Genomic DNA, 18,167 nt, shown 5'->3' on the forward strand with positions numbered 1-18,167 from the left:
ACAACCTAGGGAGCGATGGCACCATCCGCTGCTGAAAGGGATTCATGCTCGCTAATCATAACAGTTTATTATTATTATTGGTTTATTTATTTTATGTTGTGGTTTTAAGATTCATTAGCCCACCTTCTGAATGCATCAGGTTTCCTCCTCAAGCGCTAAAATCAGCTTCTCTCTCACACACACACACCTCTTTTTCGGGACCTAGTACCCAGTTCCAAAAAAAAATCTTATGTACCTAGTAACTAGCATGTAAAGAGAAATCCATAAAACCATTTTAATGTTTGGATACAATTCCACAAGATTATACTCATTAATTACTTGCAAAAAATCTATGGGCCTGTCCGGCGAACCGGTCGCGGGTTCGAATCCTGTCTTTAGGTGGGAGATTAATTTCATCGCCTGGTGTTAAACCACCTTCCCACTTATTGGAGATCTGAAGTGGTTGATAAGATTCCATATTTGGTTTCTAGAGAAGGGTTTCCGAGCTATGTAAAAATAAATGAAAAATAATATATATATATATATATATATATATATATACGGTATTTGGCCATGTGAAAATATGCAGGTTGGTGAATGGAAATTCACCAACCTGCACTTGGCTAGCGTGGTGAATTTATGGCCTAACTTTCCAAGATGAATACGACAGAAATAAAATGTCCCCCATTCCCCGAAGGCCAGATTGTCACCACATATGGTAGTAGGCAGTTAAACATGAAGAAAGAGGGTGCTAAGAATCCCTGGGTAATTGGATCATGCTGCAATTGGAAACTATACCTTGGAACATTAAACTGTAGGACTCTGAGCAGTGAAGCATGGCTAACTGAGCTAACCGAAGAACTAAAGCTACTAAAATGGGATATTCTTTGACTGTGCGAAGTTAGACGTAATGTTGAAGAAATTATTCAATTAAAAAATGGAGACACTATATTACAGAGGCCAAGACAAGGAAAGAATCAGTGGAGATGGATTCTTGATCAACAGAAAACTGAAAAACAACATAATAGAATTTGACAATGTATCCGATCGAATAGCAAGTATTGTTCAAATCTCAAAAAGATACACTCTTAATCTCATCCAAGTCTATGCACCAACAACAAGTAATACTGACAAAGAAATTGAAGCTTTCTATCATGATGTATTCCAACTCTACAATACGGAAAACATCATTTCAGAATTGTAATGGGAGACTTTAATGCTAGAACTGGTATTCAACATTCAGATGAAAGTGCAATGGGAAATTTTGGCTATGGCATGAGAGACGACAGAGGAGTAAGGTTAATGGAATTTTCAGAAACAGAAAACCTGTATATCATAAATTCCTTTTTTCAAGAAAAATAACACAAAAAAATGAAAATGGAAAAGTCCAAATGGAAAAACTAGTGAAATTGACTTTATTCTCAGCAATAAGAAAAACATCTTTCAAGACTGCTCTGTTATAAACACCTTCAACATTGAAAGTGACCATCGTATGGTACGCAGTAAAATCCAAACAAACTGCCAAAAAGAAAGAGAAAAATGTTTCGGAGATCAAAGCAAAACATAGATGTTCACAAACTCAACATTAAAAAAGATATATTCCAACACACTAAACAATAGATTTAAACATCTTATTATAGATGACAATGCTGATCTATCAGAAAGTAATGGCATTATTACCCAAATCCTTTTACAATGCTCACTTGAAATAGTTGGTGCTACAGAACAAAAACAAGACAAAATCTCTGAAGAAGCAAAACAGCTTATTAAGAAACGAAGAGAAATGAAACAATCAATTAACCTACAGAATAAAATTGAATACATTGAATTGTGCAAAACGATCAGAAAACGTATCACAGAAGAAATAAGAAAATTCAATTGTAAATTCATACAACAAACAATTGAAAACAACCGTTGTTTCAAAAAAGCCAAACAGCAATTGATGAACAGCAAGAAACAGATGGTTCTACTAGACGGAACAATCACGAGAGATAGATATGCTATCGTAAAAAGAGTTGAAGAATTTTAAACTCAATATAATATCAGGATGATGAATTAAATGAAGAAGACAACTACGACGCAGCTGAAGTACCACAGATTCTAACAGAAGAAGTTAGATGGAGCATCCAAAACTTGCAAAATGGGAAAGCTGCAGGTGAGGATGGAGTTACAGCTGAATTTCTAAAAACAGGTGGAGAAATAATCTACAAACTGTTAGCAAAACTATTTACTTTATGCCTGAAGAAAAATGATGTACCAACAACACGGAAGAAGGCTACCCTAATTCTGACACACAAAAAAAAGATGAGATAGAAGACTTGACGAACTATCGACCTATCAGTGGTTTACAAAAGTCTTGGCTCATAGGTCTTGCACAAAGCCTATGAGCCAAGACTTTTGTAAACCACTGATAGTACGCTTTGTTATGCTTAATTTTGCATAACAAAACGAACAGGCAGGCTTTCGAAGGGGATTTAATACAATGGACCTTATTCAAGTTGTACAGAAGATTATTGAACGGTGTAATGAATATCAATTACCACTATATCTTGGTTTTATTGACTATGAGAAAGCCTTTGATTCACTTAAAACTTGTGCAATACTTAAAGCATTACGAAACCAACAGGTGGAGGAGCCATACATCAGAACCATCAAATCAGCATACACCAATGCCACAGCAGCAATTCATTTTCATTTCAATGGAAACATTTCTACTGTGGGAATACAGAGAGGTACAAGACAGGGTGACCAATATCTCCAAAATTATTCACAGCAGGCCTTGAAGAAGTATGCAAACTTCTTGATTGGGAAGGGTAAGGTCTGAAGATAAATGGAAGATATTTAAGCCATTTACGCTTTGCAGATGACATAGTTATCTTTACTTCAACTGCGCATGAATTACAGACTGGTATCCATGAACTCCAAATTGCAAGTAAAACAGCTGACCTGAAGATAAACCTAAAGAAGACCCAAGTTATGTTCAATAGCTATGTCCAACCAGAAATAATAAAAATCAATAATGAGGAAATGAAACAAGTAAATCATTACATATACTTAAGACAACAGATATCAATGGAACAAAATATCACGGACGCAATTAAATGGCGCACGATGCGTGAGTGGAAGGCATTTGGAAAATTACATTCAGTATTCAAATGCCAACTACCATTATTCCTGAAAAGAAAAGTTTTTAACCAATGTATTCTTCCTATACTGACATATGTCTGTGATACACGGACACTGAATGCAAAGGAAATTCAAAAATTAAGAATAACATAATTTAGTATGCTTGGTATCACAAGATAGAACCACAAAAGGAATACATGGATAAGAAATCAAACCAAAGTCTCTGACATCATAGGAAGAGTGAAACATCTAAAGTGGCAATGGGCTGGGCATATTGCTCGAAGACAAGATCAACGATGGAAAAAAGAAGTACTACTGGATTGGATTCCACGAGAGGAAAAACGACGACGACCTAAATCACTGGGGATTGATGATATCATCAGATTTGCAGGAGTGATATGGAAAAGAAGAGCAATGGACAGACAGTTTTGGAGTAATCTTGGAAAGGCCTTCATCCAGCAGTAGATCGACAATGGCTGATAATATATATATAAATTGATAAAAATTGGAAAAATCCTTAGCCAACCTATGGTGCAAAGATACTATAAGTTTAATAATAATCTTTCGTAGGTGAAAACCACTTAAAAACAAAGCTTGGTGTTTGAAGCTTTCAGTTTCTTTAAACATCTGCAGATTCTAGCAACTCAGTTGAATCCAAATGAGTAATAACAGAACCTAAAAGTTCAAAATCAATTGAAGTATCTTTTAGTTTTTCTGTTAAGTGATGGTAGGAAAAAAATCATAAATATAATAAAACAAGGCACTCATTCAAGTGACTTATTTTATATCTTATTACTTTACCGTAATATTGTTTTTTTATTTCTTTTTAATTTTGTTTAAAAGTGTTTAATTATTTTTTTCATTTTCTTAAAGAATTGAAAAAAAAAAATAGTCGGAGTGCTATAATCTATAATTATAAAGAATTGAAACAAAGAATTGCAGTAGAATTTGACAAGTTGAGAAACGATCACGAATTCAGAAGAAGAATTTAGTACGCTGTGTCTAAGAGGTGCCAACTCTGTTTACGGAAAGAAGGAAGCTATTTTGAGCATTTGATTTTACTTGATTATTAATTTACTTGATGTACACTTTATTTACTTGACACAAAAATTAACACAAAAATAATTGTGTTAATTTTTGATGTAATATAACTGTAATATATAATATATAATAATATTATAGAATATTATAGAATAATATTATACTGTATATATATAATATAATTATGTATAAATATATATTGTAAATATATAATATATTATAATATATAATTCTTTGATGTAATATAACTATGTTAATAAAAATAATATTATGGTAAAGTAACTTTTGGCTCTGCAATATGTGGTTCATTACAATGAACCACATAAAGTATATGTTAATTCTTGCATACTGTTTGTTTTGAGGAATGAAAAATCCTGCAGAATGCCAAGTTTCAGAAGGCAAATGTGGCGACTGCTTTGCGATGAAGGTACGGAGGCGCATTTGATAGACATCTACAAGTTTATGAGTGAACTGGAAAACTCTGATGCTGGAAAGTATTATTATTATTATTATTATTGATACAAAAAATTGAGTTGAAAACTGTAGTTTTCTTTGTTTTATTATTGAAAATAGAAAGAATTGTTTTCATATTTAAATAGCTTTGGTACTAATTACCGTCGCTAGGTGGTGTAGGAGGACGACCGTGTATCGTATGCTTTTTAACCAAATACGAGTGTGTTTGATGCAAAAAATGGCTAAAAATATAGTGCGTACAGAGATTCGAACGAAAAATGCTACAACAAGATAAGTATTAGTTTTACGTTATAAGTATTGCACCTTTAAGAAGTTTGGGAATAATAGCATAAAAGTTTCTGCGGAGTGCTATAATTAGTTTGGAATATTTGCCCATCTCGTAGCAAAGTTATGTGATGTAGAAATGCATACAAATAATAATAATAATAAAGTATAATAACTACTGACTAAACATACACACGTAACCACAGTAATAAGATTTTTTAATAAGTAAATATTTAATTTACTTTATTTAATTTAATTTAAATATTAAAATTTTCCAGTTCACTCATAAACTTATTAAATTTTTTAACAAGTAAATAAGTATGTTTAGTCATGAATGCTCTTACAGGTTTCATTACACAATAAAGTAAAATAAATACACTAAATGTAGTTGACAACAGTAGGCTCTTAGTTGACCCTCAAAGAACGCGGGTATGAACATCGCGGGTCCACCAATACTGGGATTTTTTTTTAATAAACATATTGGAAAATTTTTTTGAGATTTGCGACAATTCCAAAAAACTCGCAGACGAATTGCGTAGCCTAGAAATATCGAAAACATTAAGAAAAGTTAGTCATGTTATGAATGCATAAAATATGTGTAGATACTAGTCTATTTTGTCATTTACTGCTACATAATATAATATAATGTACACAAATCTATTATAAAAAGTTGATTTTTTTTTTTTAAAACTTGCGCACACAAACGCTTACAGACCGTACATGGCGTCATTCAATCGAGAGAAATGTAAACAAACATAAAGATGCAGTATTAAATCATAAGTGCATAAACTTAACTGTCATTAATTAGTTAATTAAAATATAACATAAAATAATAAAATAATCTATTGCACTACACTACCATAAAGCAATCATATTGCTGCTGCTTCGTTATCAATGCATAAATAGTTATATTATTATTATTATTATTATTATAAAAACCTCCATGGAGTCAAAGACTCACCGTGGGAGGTCCACTGTTATACACACACAGTTTATCATACTGTGCCTTAAATATATTCACTGTCTCTGCACACACCACACTCTCGGGCAAAGCATTCCAATCACTCACCACTCTCCATGCAAAAAACCTGCTCCTCACTCCCTTGCTCACACCCTCCTTATACAGCTTCCAGGAATGACCTCTTGTTCTCCTGCTATCCTCACCCATTCTGTGCAAAACCTCCCCGACGTTAATCTGGTAATAACCACTCAACAGCTTATATGTCTCAATCATATCCCCCTCCTCCTTCTATCCATCAATTTCTGCAAATTGCATTTTGTCAATCTGTCTTCATACTCTACATTCCAGAGACCAGAAACCACCTTAGTCAATCGCCTCTGAACTTTTTCTTTTTCACATTATCTTTTCATTTGTGATGTCTAGTGTTAGTAATACATATAACATCTACAGTGTTTTCTATCACATAGACCAGTGTTTCTCAAAGTGTGGTACGCGTACCCCGGGGGTACGTGAAAGGTCTTCAGGGGTACGTGACAAATTTCGGCTATGCATCATTAACGCATGGAATCATTATTAAGAAAAAAAAAAAAAAGAATTCTTTTAAACGTATATATTTCTCAATAAATTATATATTATGTATGAATTATCTTACTCAAATTCTCCTACTGGATTTATAAAAAGCAAAAAAGAGAGCAATATAGCAAATACAAGTAGCTGTAAGCAACAAGAAAACGTTGATATTGTATCTAGATCAAATGAAATTGATAAGAGTGTGTCGTCTGACATCTCTGGAGAACCAACTAGGAAGAAGATGAAAAAACCTTCGTAAATATGATACGAATTACTTGAAATGTGGATTTTCATGGACGAGAAATGAAGAGGAACCGATTCCAAATTTTGTTCTATTAAAAATAAATCATATTTTTTGTTTACATGAACATATAAATTCAAATAAAATAAACATTTACAATGAAATATACTTTATTTATTATTTTGATAAGGGGTACTTGGTAATAATGAAAATTTAAGAAGGGGTGTGCGGATATCTGAAGTTTGAGAAACACTGACATAGACAATATAGTACTGATGTAGGTACTGACAGACAAACGATTCATCTTGTAAACAGACGACGTAAACTTACGGTATCGATAAATACAGTGCATTTCTATAAATGTATTTTCACTTCCTTATGATTTTCTTAATAACATTTTCTTTTCTCTACACCACCATTGATATTGTATTTGGATCTTACTTTATTGTAAGAATACAGTATATAATACGTATAACATACAAAATATGTGTTAATCGACGGTTTATGTTATGGCAAGGCTTCCGATCAACAGTAGGCTCTTAGTAGTTAAGTTATTTGAAGAATCGAAAGTTATACGCGGATTTTCGAACTGCGCGTGAGGTATGCGCCCCTAATCTCCGCGTTGTTCAAGGGTCAACTGTAATGGCATTTATATTGTTTTATATATTAATAAATTTGATCGATTAGTAATTTTAACAAGTAATCTGAAAATCATTGAAGCAAAACCATTTTGCTTCAATGGTTTTGCATTACAGCAAGGCTAAATAAATATAATTCATTGAATATAATGTAATATAATGAATCATTGTGAGTCAAAAAGTAAAAAGTTACTTTTCAACTGACTGAGTTAGCGCCGGAATCATACAAAAGGGTTTTTCCATGCGGAAACTTCGTTTTTCATCCCGCAAAACAGAAAAACGGAATACAGAACACACGTAATTAACAGACAATATATTGTAGGTAGTCCATCCCCTCACCAGAATAAGCTTCTCTCCCATATATAATTTTGATTTCAGTTTTTCTTTTGTAACTCAGACCACAACCTCATCCAAGTTTCCTTCATCTAAAATTCCTTGCTCGTGTTCCACTGCATTAGAAGGATGTCAAATGAGCCTCCATGCCGTCTACTCCTTTCCATGGTTCGACTGATCCAAACACCTGCTCAGACCGAATAACAGAAATAATCTTCATTGGAATTAAAGTTCTTCATACCTCATTCCACTCAGATTCCCGACCACTATCCAAGCGGTGGTGTGGTTCTCTAACAAGTACTAAGGCGGTCCCAAAAAGATTAATTCGATATCATTCGAGTGGCTTGAGAACAAACCTCCAGCATTATGCTTAGCCTACATTACAGCTCGAAACCGCTGAAAAAAAAAAAAAAAAATCCAAACCAGATTTCGAAATGGCTAAATGTCCCAATCCTCTTCCTGTCTAGCTGATGGGGGTAGGCCCTCATCACGGCAGTTGGGGGAAACTTTTGCTCATCATTGTTTCCACCACTCTCACATCTACATGGTAACCATAGTAACATCATTTGAAGACAAGACTGGCCTGCTAGCATCACTCTTCCCCTATTTCTGGGTTGATGCCCAAGAATTACTCATGCCACATCACCTATGTTCTTCCTTCAGAAATAAATCAGAACAATCTTGAGAGCAATCTGAGCACGAAAAAATCATGTGATTCTGGTGGTATCCTATTTGTGCGAAAAAAAAAAAAATTTCCCCAGAATAAATCTTTCCTAATCCACGGACATCTACTCAATTGCATGGAAACGAGCCTTTATTCAGCACATTCCATTAAAGATGATAAAAGTCAGCCAACAAACTACAGTCGAATTTATAAAAAATCGTGAAGGTCATTAATAGCAAACTTCTTCACCACTTGGAGACATATTGTACAAGCTAATAAGCGAATGTGTATTTCGCACTCTCAATCCACGTCTGATTTAGCATTCACCATCCCATCCATCTTTGGACTCAAGCCCTGGAAAGGTTCAGAGCGACTTATGTAGTTACTTTTGACATTTCTAAGGCATTTGTGAAGTGAATTGGAATGGATTGTTATTGGATGTTGTGAGCGCAAGCAGTGTGAATGAATTTAAGAATAAGTATGATAGCTGGCGCGTGTAGTATGTGGCTTCCCTCGATGAGTCCCTGTCCCTGGAGGTCTCCCTTAATAATAATAATAATAATTTGATAGGATCTGGCGTTGATGCCTGCTCAGCAAACTACCATCCTATGGTCTGCCCCTTCTTGCCCATTGGGTTGACTGGTCAGGTCGCTCCGTTATAATAAATGGTTTCTTCTCATCAGTTCTTTCTCCACAAATGTAGGAATAACCTAGGGCTCTGTAAAGTCTTTCAACTACTGTCTTCCTCCTATACATAAATGAACTGCTCTCACTTCAAATCCTATTTATAGCTACATATTATATAGCTATATACTCTCCACTCCTCTTTTCATTTGACAAACTTTTCCGAATTATTAGAAATACCAAGATCAATCTTAACCAATATCGTATGCTCTGATCTTCTTCCTTATTTTTCTGAAGTGGGGACAACTTTGTAGACTTTAAATGCTACCAAAACTTAAGTCACGTAATTTCTCGCGAGAAAGATCTCACCTCACTTTCCCCTAACTTTCGAGTGCATTGCGGTCTCTTTGTGTTCCACAATCACCCAGTCTTACCAATATAACTTGGGTGCATGAACGACATATTTTTAATTTTTTTTTTACTTCCAGGAAAATACGAAGCTCTTGATTGACTGAAAAGAATGCTAACTGTATGCGTGTTCTGGTTTCATGAGCGATTTAATTTATCTGAATTTTGTATGTAGGAAGGTATCGCCCTATCTTTTTAAAACTAATCATTCAAGAGGTTAAAATAAATATCCGAAGAACGAATCCTTTTTGATCCTCAGACAGTTATTCCTCAGTGGGACGAAATATTTTTTTTTGTAAATATATTTCTCTCCTGCTGAAACAACTTATGTTGAGGTTCTAGGATACCTGTCTTCTTTGAGGATTTAATCCAGAGGAGCGAAATTCTTTTTCGTCCCGGTAAATCGTTCCAGTTCGGAGCAAAAAATTTCTCTCAGAAAATAATGCTCTGAAAAAAAATATATATATATATCAGCTAAGCTAACGCCTTTTTTATTCCCGTATACGGGAGTAGGCGAGGCGATTTAGCCCTATCTAACTTTTGGAGACTGAGTGGGCAGTTCAATCTCCACTGGTACCCAATCAGAAACAGATGGCCCAAAGCTATCACTAATTAAGCGGTACGCAGTGAAGAGAGACGGCTCAAATGTGCCGCCATCTCGTGGTCCCTAACCCTAACGCAATATATTTAATGTCTGAAATAATGTGGGTTCTACGGTCGATTTTCTTGAGTTTACAAGACGAAAAACCCGAGTTTCCAGGAGGAAAAACCTGCTTGCCCGTGCCAGAGATCGACTAACTCGGGAACCGGTCGAAAAAAGGCTTAGAAAAATTTCCTCTTCGTGCGGCCAAGCGCGGTGGTGTGCAAACGCCACATCCACTGAGCTACACAGGCTCTTAAATAATATATCTTAAATAAAAAAAATAATAAAAAATAATAATAAAAAAAATATATATATATATTGCTCTCACCCACGAAAGGTTATTTTGCAAACCTATGATACCATTTTATGCGTGGATGTGCTACAGATATTTTTTTTTCTATTTTCTCAATTATATATGCATATACACCAGATTTGCAAAATAACTTTTCGTGGGTGGGTGCAACATAAATGTTATAATTTTTTTTTCTCAGACGGAACTTTATTTTCTGAGCGTGAATTTTTTTTTTTTCTTTTGCCACCCTGAAATATATATACTGTATATATATTGCTCTCACCCACGAAAGGTTATTTTGCAAACCTATGATACTATTTTATGCGTGGATGTGCTACAGATATTTTTTTTTCTATTTTCTCAATTATATATGCATATACACCAGATTTGCAAAATAACTTTTCGTGGGTGGGTGCAACATAAATGTTATAATTTTTTTTTCTCAGACGGAACTTTATTTTCTGAGCGTGAATTTTTTTTTTTTTTCTTTTGCCACCCTGAAATATATCTTCAGAGGAAGAATTAAAATTTTCAAGTGTCAATCCGGATAGATAAATTTCTGTCGGGGATTATTAATTCGTGCGATTAGAAAAAATAAAGTTCCTTTTGAATTGTCTCCTGAGAGGAACATTTTCTTTTGATTCAAAACTATTTCAGTTCCTGAATTGTGTGTGTGTGTGTGTGTGTGTGTGTGTGTGTGTGTGTGTGTGTGTGTGTGTGTGTGTGTGTGTGTGTGTGTGTGTGTGTGTCATTTCAAGGGCTAACCTGTATACTCCGTTTTATAACTAGCTGTTCGTCGCTAGCAGTGCTTTCCAGTAGTACAGTGTTTATTTATATCCATTCTAAAGAAATGACAAAATTTGTACTCTTCCCACCATTTTTTGAAATACTGTATGTAGATAATGGGAGTAAACATAAAAACTCGTTACTGCTTTGTTACCACTGATGTTTTCCGTTGTTTTAACATTATTATTTTAACTAAACAGTTCATTTTACGAATTGCTGTTTTCGCACCAACAAAGCAGCTCTTGTGGAAGGTTTCTCAGGTAACAAAAAACATAGCCGGAGAGAAATTTTATATGATTTGAGTAACATTTTTAAAATAAAAAATTTCCTAATTCCAATTACCCTCCCCTCCTTCGTGGTCAGATCAGTGGCATGTTGCAACTGAAATGCATTGAAATTTAGCCATTTATGGTATGAAATTCCACCAACTTGGAGTAAAAGCAAATCATCATTAATGTTACGTGTTTGAATGCTTCTCACAAGCTGTGAGAATCGAGGTATGTCGATGGTGAGGCAAAACGAAGCTTAAGTATGTAGTTTGTTTCTTTGGTCACCTTTACTTAGGTCATTATGGAAAATCCACGCACAGGCATGAATCTAATATGAAGGCACGTGGAGGTATATGAATCTAAAAGCAAGGAGCATGTTAATGAACATTAATTTTTCTGCATTATTTTGTTTAGGCTGATCACTGAATTGCTTTATCTTTTTTAACTCTGTCTTTAAAAATCCTAGTTTATGCATAGCTAACCGATGTGATATCACCTACTGTCCAAACATCGGTTCAATACTGTTTCGAAAGCCTTGCGGAAGAAATGCACTTCGTCTGGGATAGAATATCCACTCAGTAGTCCCTCCCCCCTCCCCCCCTCTCTCTCAATCTTCAAATAGATTAAAAACATCTTTTAATAATGATAAGTTATCAGGCAAGAATATGAATTGGGAATTAATTTATATTCATCATAAACGAAAAAATTATTTCTGAATGTTAAACATTATTTATGAAAATTTATGGCGGATATAATTATTCGCATGTTTATAGGCAAAATGATGTTTGCTTTTTTAAAACATCGGATGATGTTTCAGGGGGTAATCTATAGCAATTAAACGCACATAATCTTCGGCAGTAGATTATGTGCGTTTAATACACTGTACATTGCACTACTTAAAAGACCATCCTGGAGACTCCATACAGGTTCATTATATTTGTGCTTTTATTAAGCATTTTTCATAATCATAAAGATAATATACTTCGTGGCTTCCATTTTTCCAGAATATTTGTTTCACACTTTAGGAATTCGCGGACTAATAAAATTCTACCAAAATATTGGAAGCGGTGTTTCAAATAAAATTATATCCTAATTTCCAGAACTACTAAACTTATGTTTCATATCAGTAGTATTTCATTTGAAGCTGTGTTTATTGAAAACGAACCAAAATGAACTGAAAATGAACCAAACTGACATCTCATAATACAGTGATTCCAAACCAAAAAGGGTTGGAAACCCTTTTGGTATTATATTTTCATATTACAGGGTTAGAAACCCTGTAATATGAATACCCCCACCCAAACCGTAGTGACTTTTTTAAAAATTTTACGCCTCCACTTTTGTGTATCACATCAAAATACTATTCCTCCGTTAGAAGTAACAGTAAAAACGCAGAAAAGGAAGTAAGAGTTATTTATGTAGAGTTCGATAAGTAGTGGAATAGTGATATTCAGTGGCATAAATTGACGCTTTATCTGTTACAAAATATTCATGTATATTCAGATAAAATATTCGATATTTAGAAGAAATCTCACGGCACCATGAGCATGGCGGTGCCCTTTTTCGGAACTATTGTTATAATACATGGACGCCTCTTGGCCTTGACAATGCCATATTTACGATAAACAACTTCCCAAAGCGTCACGGTGGTCAATTGAAATATAACAAAATTTAAGTTGCTATAAATATATAATTCTAAATCAGTAATTTATATAATATGCCTGAAATAGTACACAAATTCAAAACACATGTTAATTCTAAATTACCAGGATCTTACCGAAATAATAATGTCCATTTTATAAACTACATTAATTGCATGAGTAGTAAAAACACGACTGCGTTATTTTTTTAAGCATCATCAGTAGAAATCGGTTCAAAATTAGCAAAAATTACTACTATAAATAAAGAATAGCCAATACTGATACCATTAATGTCATATACAGCATTGTAACAGGGGAGAAGGGGAGAAAAACAGCTGCTTGCTGAGCAAAGTCTGGGACACAACAATTTATACAAAGTTATAGCACTTTATTTTTTATTTTTTTAAAATTAGAAAATACTTTTTTTAAAGTATTTTCTAAATGAAAATTAATAAGTAAGCATATTTCATTTGTAGGGGACGCATGATTAGTAACATCCCCTCCAAATAAGAAATTCGTTTGCAAATCGAAAGCTTCGTCATTATTAAAACAAATCGAAATATTGAGGGATTTTTTTATTTTTTAAAAAGGCTTATAGCAATGGTGCTACTTACAGTTTCATATTTTAGTTGCAGACTTGCTGGAACAGACGGCTGACAAATAATGAAGTTGGCAACAGCAGACTAGTTTGTCTGTGCAGCAGTGCGAACGTGACGTTTCCACCTACTCCTCTCGGTAACTTCAGGTATCCTTTACAGCTTATTTTTTAGATGTCACTTTTAAGCACTCACTTTTACGTCAAAACTTTCCAATTTCAGCTTAAGCCCGATTTTGTCTTCTTTCGAAACACCACAAAAGAACAGAAGTGGATTATCAAATCACACGAGACAAATTAGCTTCATTCTGTACTTATTCCAATATGGAATTTTCACTTGCGGAGATTATTAGAACTGATAAAAATAAAACTAGCGTTGCATATTAAGAATATACACATCAAATACACAATTTCTCTTTACTTGTTGAGTAACTGGTCTTCAGTATCGTCACATTTCTGTTAAATATCCGTCGATACACCTATTTTCGTTAAAGTGAAAAAGTCGTACGATGCCAATTCTTGTTTTTATGTAATTGAATTATATTATAATTAAATTCAAGTAGTCAAATAAGAGGTCACAGTACTAGTAATTATGCACTTCGAACACTGTACTTCGCGGAGAATATAATTCGCTCAACTAGCTCCTTAAATGCTGTCTTGGTTGTTGGCGTCCGTTTTTACACTAGTCGAATGCCGACCAGTCTGCTGCATGAGCATTTCCGTGAATAGGAACCTGGAGGCCATTCTGTGTGTATATGTGTGTGAGAGTGTGTATCTGTGTGTGTGTGCGCGCGCGCGCATGTATTTATATATACATATATATTTCGGCAAGCACACCACGTGAAGGCTACGTCACACGTGCGAGGAAACTTAACAACCTTCCAACTCAGTACGCGCAACTGTTTATAGTAACGGATGGCACGTGTTAGTAGCCGGCAATAATGAAAAGAAGAGTAAACTGTTGTAAATCTCTTCACTTATTCAGTCTTATCCTCTCAGCACCTTCTTTTATGGAATTGCGTTGATGTGTATATTTAAGAATATGCTTTGCTCATATGATATATAAATGCACGTCTAATATGCCAACGAAATTTGGAGTGAATAATTAGAAAATGTAGTCGTTGAGGTAGTTGAATAGAGTTATGCAGTTATGAAAATTTAGTAAGATGAATGTATTTTAATTATATATGGATTCTTATTAAATTAAAATTGGAAGGATTCAGACTTTCCGTATTCAGTAGCAAAAACGGATAAGCATAAAAACGTGTGGGGAAAAAAAAAAAAGAATTGGCGAAATGTAAATTTTTCATGTCAGGTGTTAAAGATGTTATGAATACATACACCGAATGCTTCTGTAATACATCAAGCCTATGATGTAGCACTCAATGAAATCAGTTTTTCCTTCTCCATAATACATTAGGCCTAAAGCGGGAGTTTTTTTTTTGTGTGTGTGTGTGTGTGTGTGTTATCTTTAGAAATAAAGATAATGATACATAAAAAAGACTGATTCCGGCAGCAGTTTTTCTTACCTCTGAAGATTCTACATCAGATGTGTGTTTCTTACTTATTGGGGATAACTACTCATTTACACTGCTTTTACGCAAAGGCTGGAACGAATCCCACGTAAGGATGACTGTTTGTAAAAGCGTATAAGTGCCTTGTATGGAATTCGAATCTTCAGCCTTTGTGTAAATGAGCTATTCAATTCTGCGCTAGACTAGCTTATAGAGCTCGTCTAGTGCAGGTTTATGACTGTCTTTTTAAGAAAAAATAAATAAAAATCTGGGAGGGGAAACATTTCAACGTGACATTGTTTTCACAAAGTATATCTTAAAGTAAACTTGTGACAGTACAGTAATATTACTTTCAGAAATTTTGGAAGCATGCTAATGAAGAATGTTACCAGACGTTTTTTTTTTTTTTTTTTTTTTTTTTTTTTGTCACTGGATACGGAAAATCGGAATATTAAGATTATGCGATATTATTCATAATAAGAATAATATGGCATCATCGTAGATATTTTTTATATATTATTCAAGTTGAAATTATTTAGCATTATAATAACAAAGAATATCGCACTTCAACATACCGCTAATGGATGTCAAAAATTATTAAAAAAAAACCAAGGCACTTCACTGGCCAGCTACTGGCACTTTGTTAATTACTTCTCGTACTTTTAAAATAATACTACAGCTCTTGATACTGCGATGTTAAGTCCATTCATCTAGAATGCGGGAAAAGTTGATTCCATCTCCTCGTGGTGTTCCTTTATTCCCCCCCCCCCCCATCCTCACGATATTACGCATCTTATGACGATTACGACACGAAGCGAACAAGGCATACAAGCATAGCACAAATGTTTGTATTTGCTTGATAATTTAATTTGCATGTAGATTTCATGGAAGAATTACGTCATATGCTAGTTTAAATATGACCATCGGTCTTAGATGTTGAATCTCTTAAGATGACGTCCTGGTTTTCTTTTCCCTAATGGTTTGTAATTTAAGGCTTGTTTTGGTAAACTTTCTGTTTTCATTCTTTCAACGTGTTCCATCCATTTATGTTTATATTTTTTAATTTTTTCTATTACTGATTCCTGGTTTAATTCTTTCATAATTTCTTAATTTCTTTTGTGATCAAATAGAGTATACTTTGCAGCTTTTCCTCATAAACTTCATTCAGATGTTATTAATGTTTGTCTTGTCTTGTTTAATGTAATTTGTCTTTTTGTTATATTGTCCAGATTTCACTTCCATACAATAGGACTGGTAGGGCTAACGTATTGTATACTTTTAGTCTGGCTTGTTTTTGAACTAGGTTAGGTTTAAATATAGAGTTAATTACATCTGCTTTTTTTAAATATTTCGCAATTTTTAGGTTTATGTCTTTTTCATTTTCATATGTAATCATACATCCTAGGTAGTTAAATGAATTCACCTGTTCTAAAATCTTGTTATTTATTACTATTTTAGTAATAGATAACTAACTTACTGGATCCTGTCCTTTAAAGGCCGTCGTTTTTTTTTTCCTGTTGATATTATCATTCCATAATTTTTGGCTATCTCATTTAAATTTAAAATATCTTTCTGTAAGTTATCTTTAGAATTTGTAATTATTATTTGGTCATCAGCAAAAAGGAGAGTGTTTAAGTTCACAGTAGGAGAAAGTTTAATACCTTGATGGAAATTTTTATTCCATTTTATTATTACTTCATTTAGATAAATTTTAAAAAGAGTTGCTGAAAGCGTCCCCGTCGGACTCCTTGGTTTCTCTCTCGTATATGATAATTCATAATTTAATCTTATTTGTATTTGATTATTTTCATGTATACTTATAATTGCTTTTAGAATATTATTTGGTATTTGTCTTTCTTTTAATATGTTAAATAAGATGCTTCTTTTAACTTTGTCAAATGCTTTTTCAAAGTCAATAAATGCAATATGTGTTTCTAAATTGTATTCTCTTCTTTTCTCTGTTATTAATTTTAGGCAAAAAGTCGGGTCTATACACGATCGCCCTTGCTAAATCTATTCTGTACTTTTAAATAAAGTTTTCAGTATATTTTATTAGTTTGTTAATTAAAATTCTGCTATATATTTCGTAACAGGAATTTAGAATACTTATACCTCTGTAATTTTTAGGGTCATCTCTACTACTTTTTTTTTAAAGATAGGGATGATCAAAATTGCTTTTTTCCATTCTGTTGGTGTTACTTGTTGAATATATTTTATTAAAAAATAACAGGAGTCTTTCTTTGAACTTTATTCCTGCATACTCATACAATTCTGAACATTTATAATATTTTACTTGTTTTGAAAGGGAATTATGAATCCAAATCATAACACCTGCTTGTGCTCTTTGGTCTCTGTCAACTCCACTATATATTACATTAAAAATTTCAGTTCTCATGGTTCCTTTTAATTTCTTTTTTGTTTCAGTGATTACTGCTATTTGAATTTTTTTCCCCATTTAATATTTGGTCTACTTATATTTCTTTATATGCTGTTCCTCTTACGTTCCAGCTTGCTATATGTATTATATTTTGTCGTTTCCATTTTTGTTTTACCTTTTCCATTCCAGGGTCGTTTTCCATAGATTCATTTCGATGACTGTCATCTGTTGGCTTAAAAGTAGTATTCTCCATGTCAGGTGACTAGCCTGGCGATGGATATTCCAGTGGTAGGGCTACCTTAAGGCTTCTAAACTAGCCTTCTTCCAAATGTAAACCCATAGGAGGAATAGGATATATTGAAGGGGAAAGAGTAGATTATAGAGGGGACATAGATATAGGCCAGAAATGAAAATACCCCATAACCCTCCTGTACTCTAATAGTATAAAAGTCATAAAATAAGAAGAGTTGGCTAATAAGGCCTTATAGGAAAGATTAAAGTGAGTAGATCTTCCTCAAAATAGAAGAAGAAGAAGAAGAGGATAGATCCAGTTAGGGGACCATGGGAGTGCCGCTTCCCTTTACAATCAAGATGATTGCCTTTTATGACCCTGTTAATCCACGAGTCCTTATTCGATATATTCGGACAACCCCACCATATCTGGTGGGCTCCCCTATCCGCCACCCAGGGGACGTGCACTCTAGAGGTTACAGGGTCCCCTGAAAGAT

The 18,167-nt window shown here is 33.9% G+C and overlaps 1 protein-coding gene across 5 annotated transcripts in view; it reads right to left on the minus strand.

Moving 5' to 3' along the window:
• Window positions 1-14,304, minus strand: part of LOC150101326 (tau-tubulin kinase homolog Asator-like) — a 324,567-nt gene extending 310,263 nt beyond the window's left edge. For all 5 annotated transcript variants that reach the window (XM_090400432.1, XM_090400438.1, XM_090400431.1 and 2 more), the window contains exon 1: window positions 13,568-14,304. In XM_090400432.1, coding sequence (XP_090256558.1) covers window positions 13,568-13,575 — 8 coding nt within the window. In that variant the 5' untranslated portion in view covers window positions 13,576-14,304. The remainder of the gene's footprint in view (window positions 1-13,567) is intronic.
• Window positions 14,305-18,167: the final 3,863 nt, after the last annotated feature.

Source organism: Typopeltis vanoorti, chromosome 11, assembly GCF_054136105.1.
Source record: "Typopeltis vanoorti isolate ZY-2024b chromosome 11, IOZ_Tvanoo_1.0, whole genome shotgun sequence".
Classification (NCBI taxonomy): Eukaryota; Metazoa; Arthropoda; class Arachnida; order Uropygi; family Thelyphonidae; genus Typopeltis; species Typopeltis vanoorti.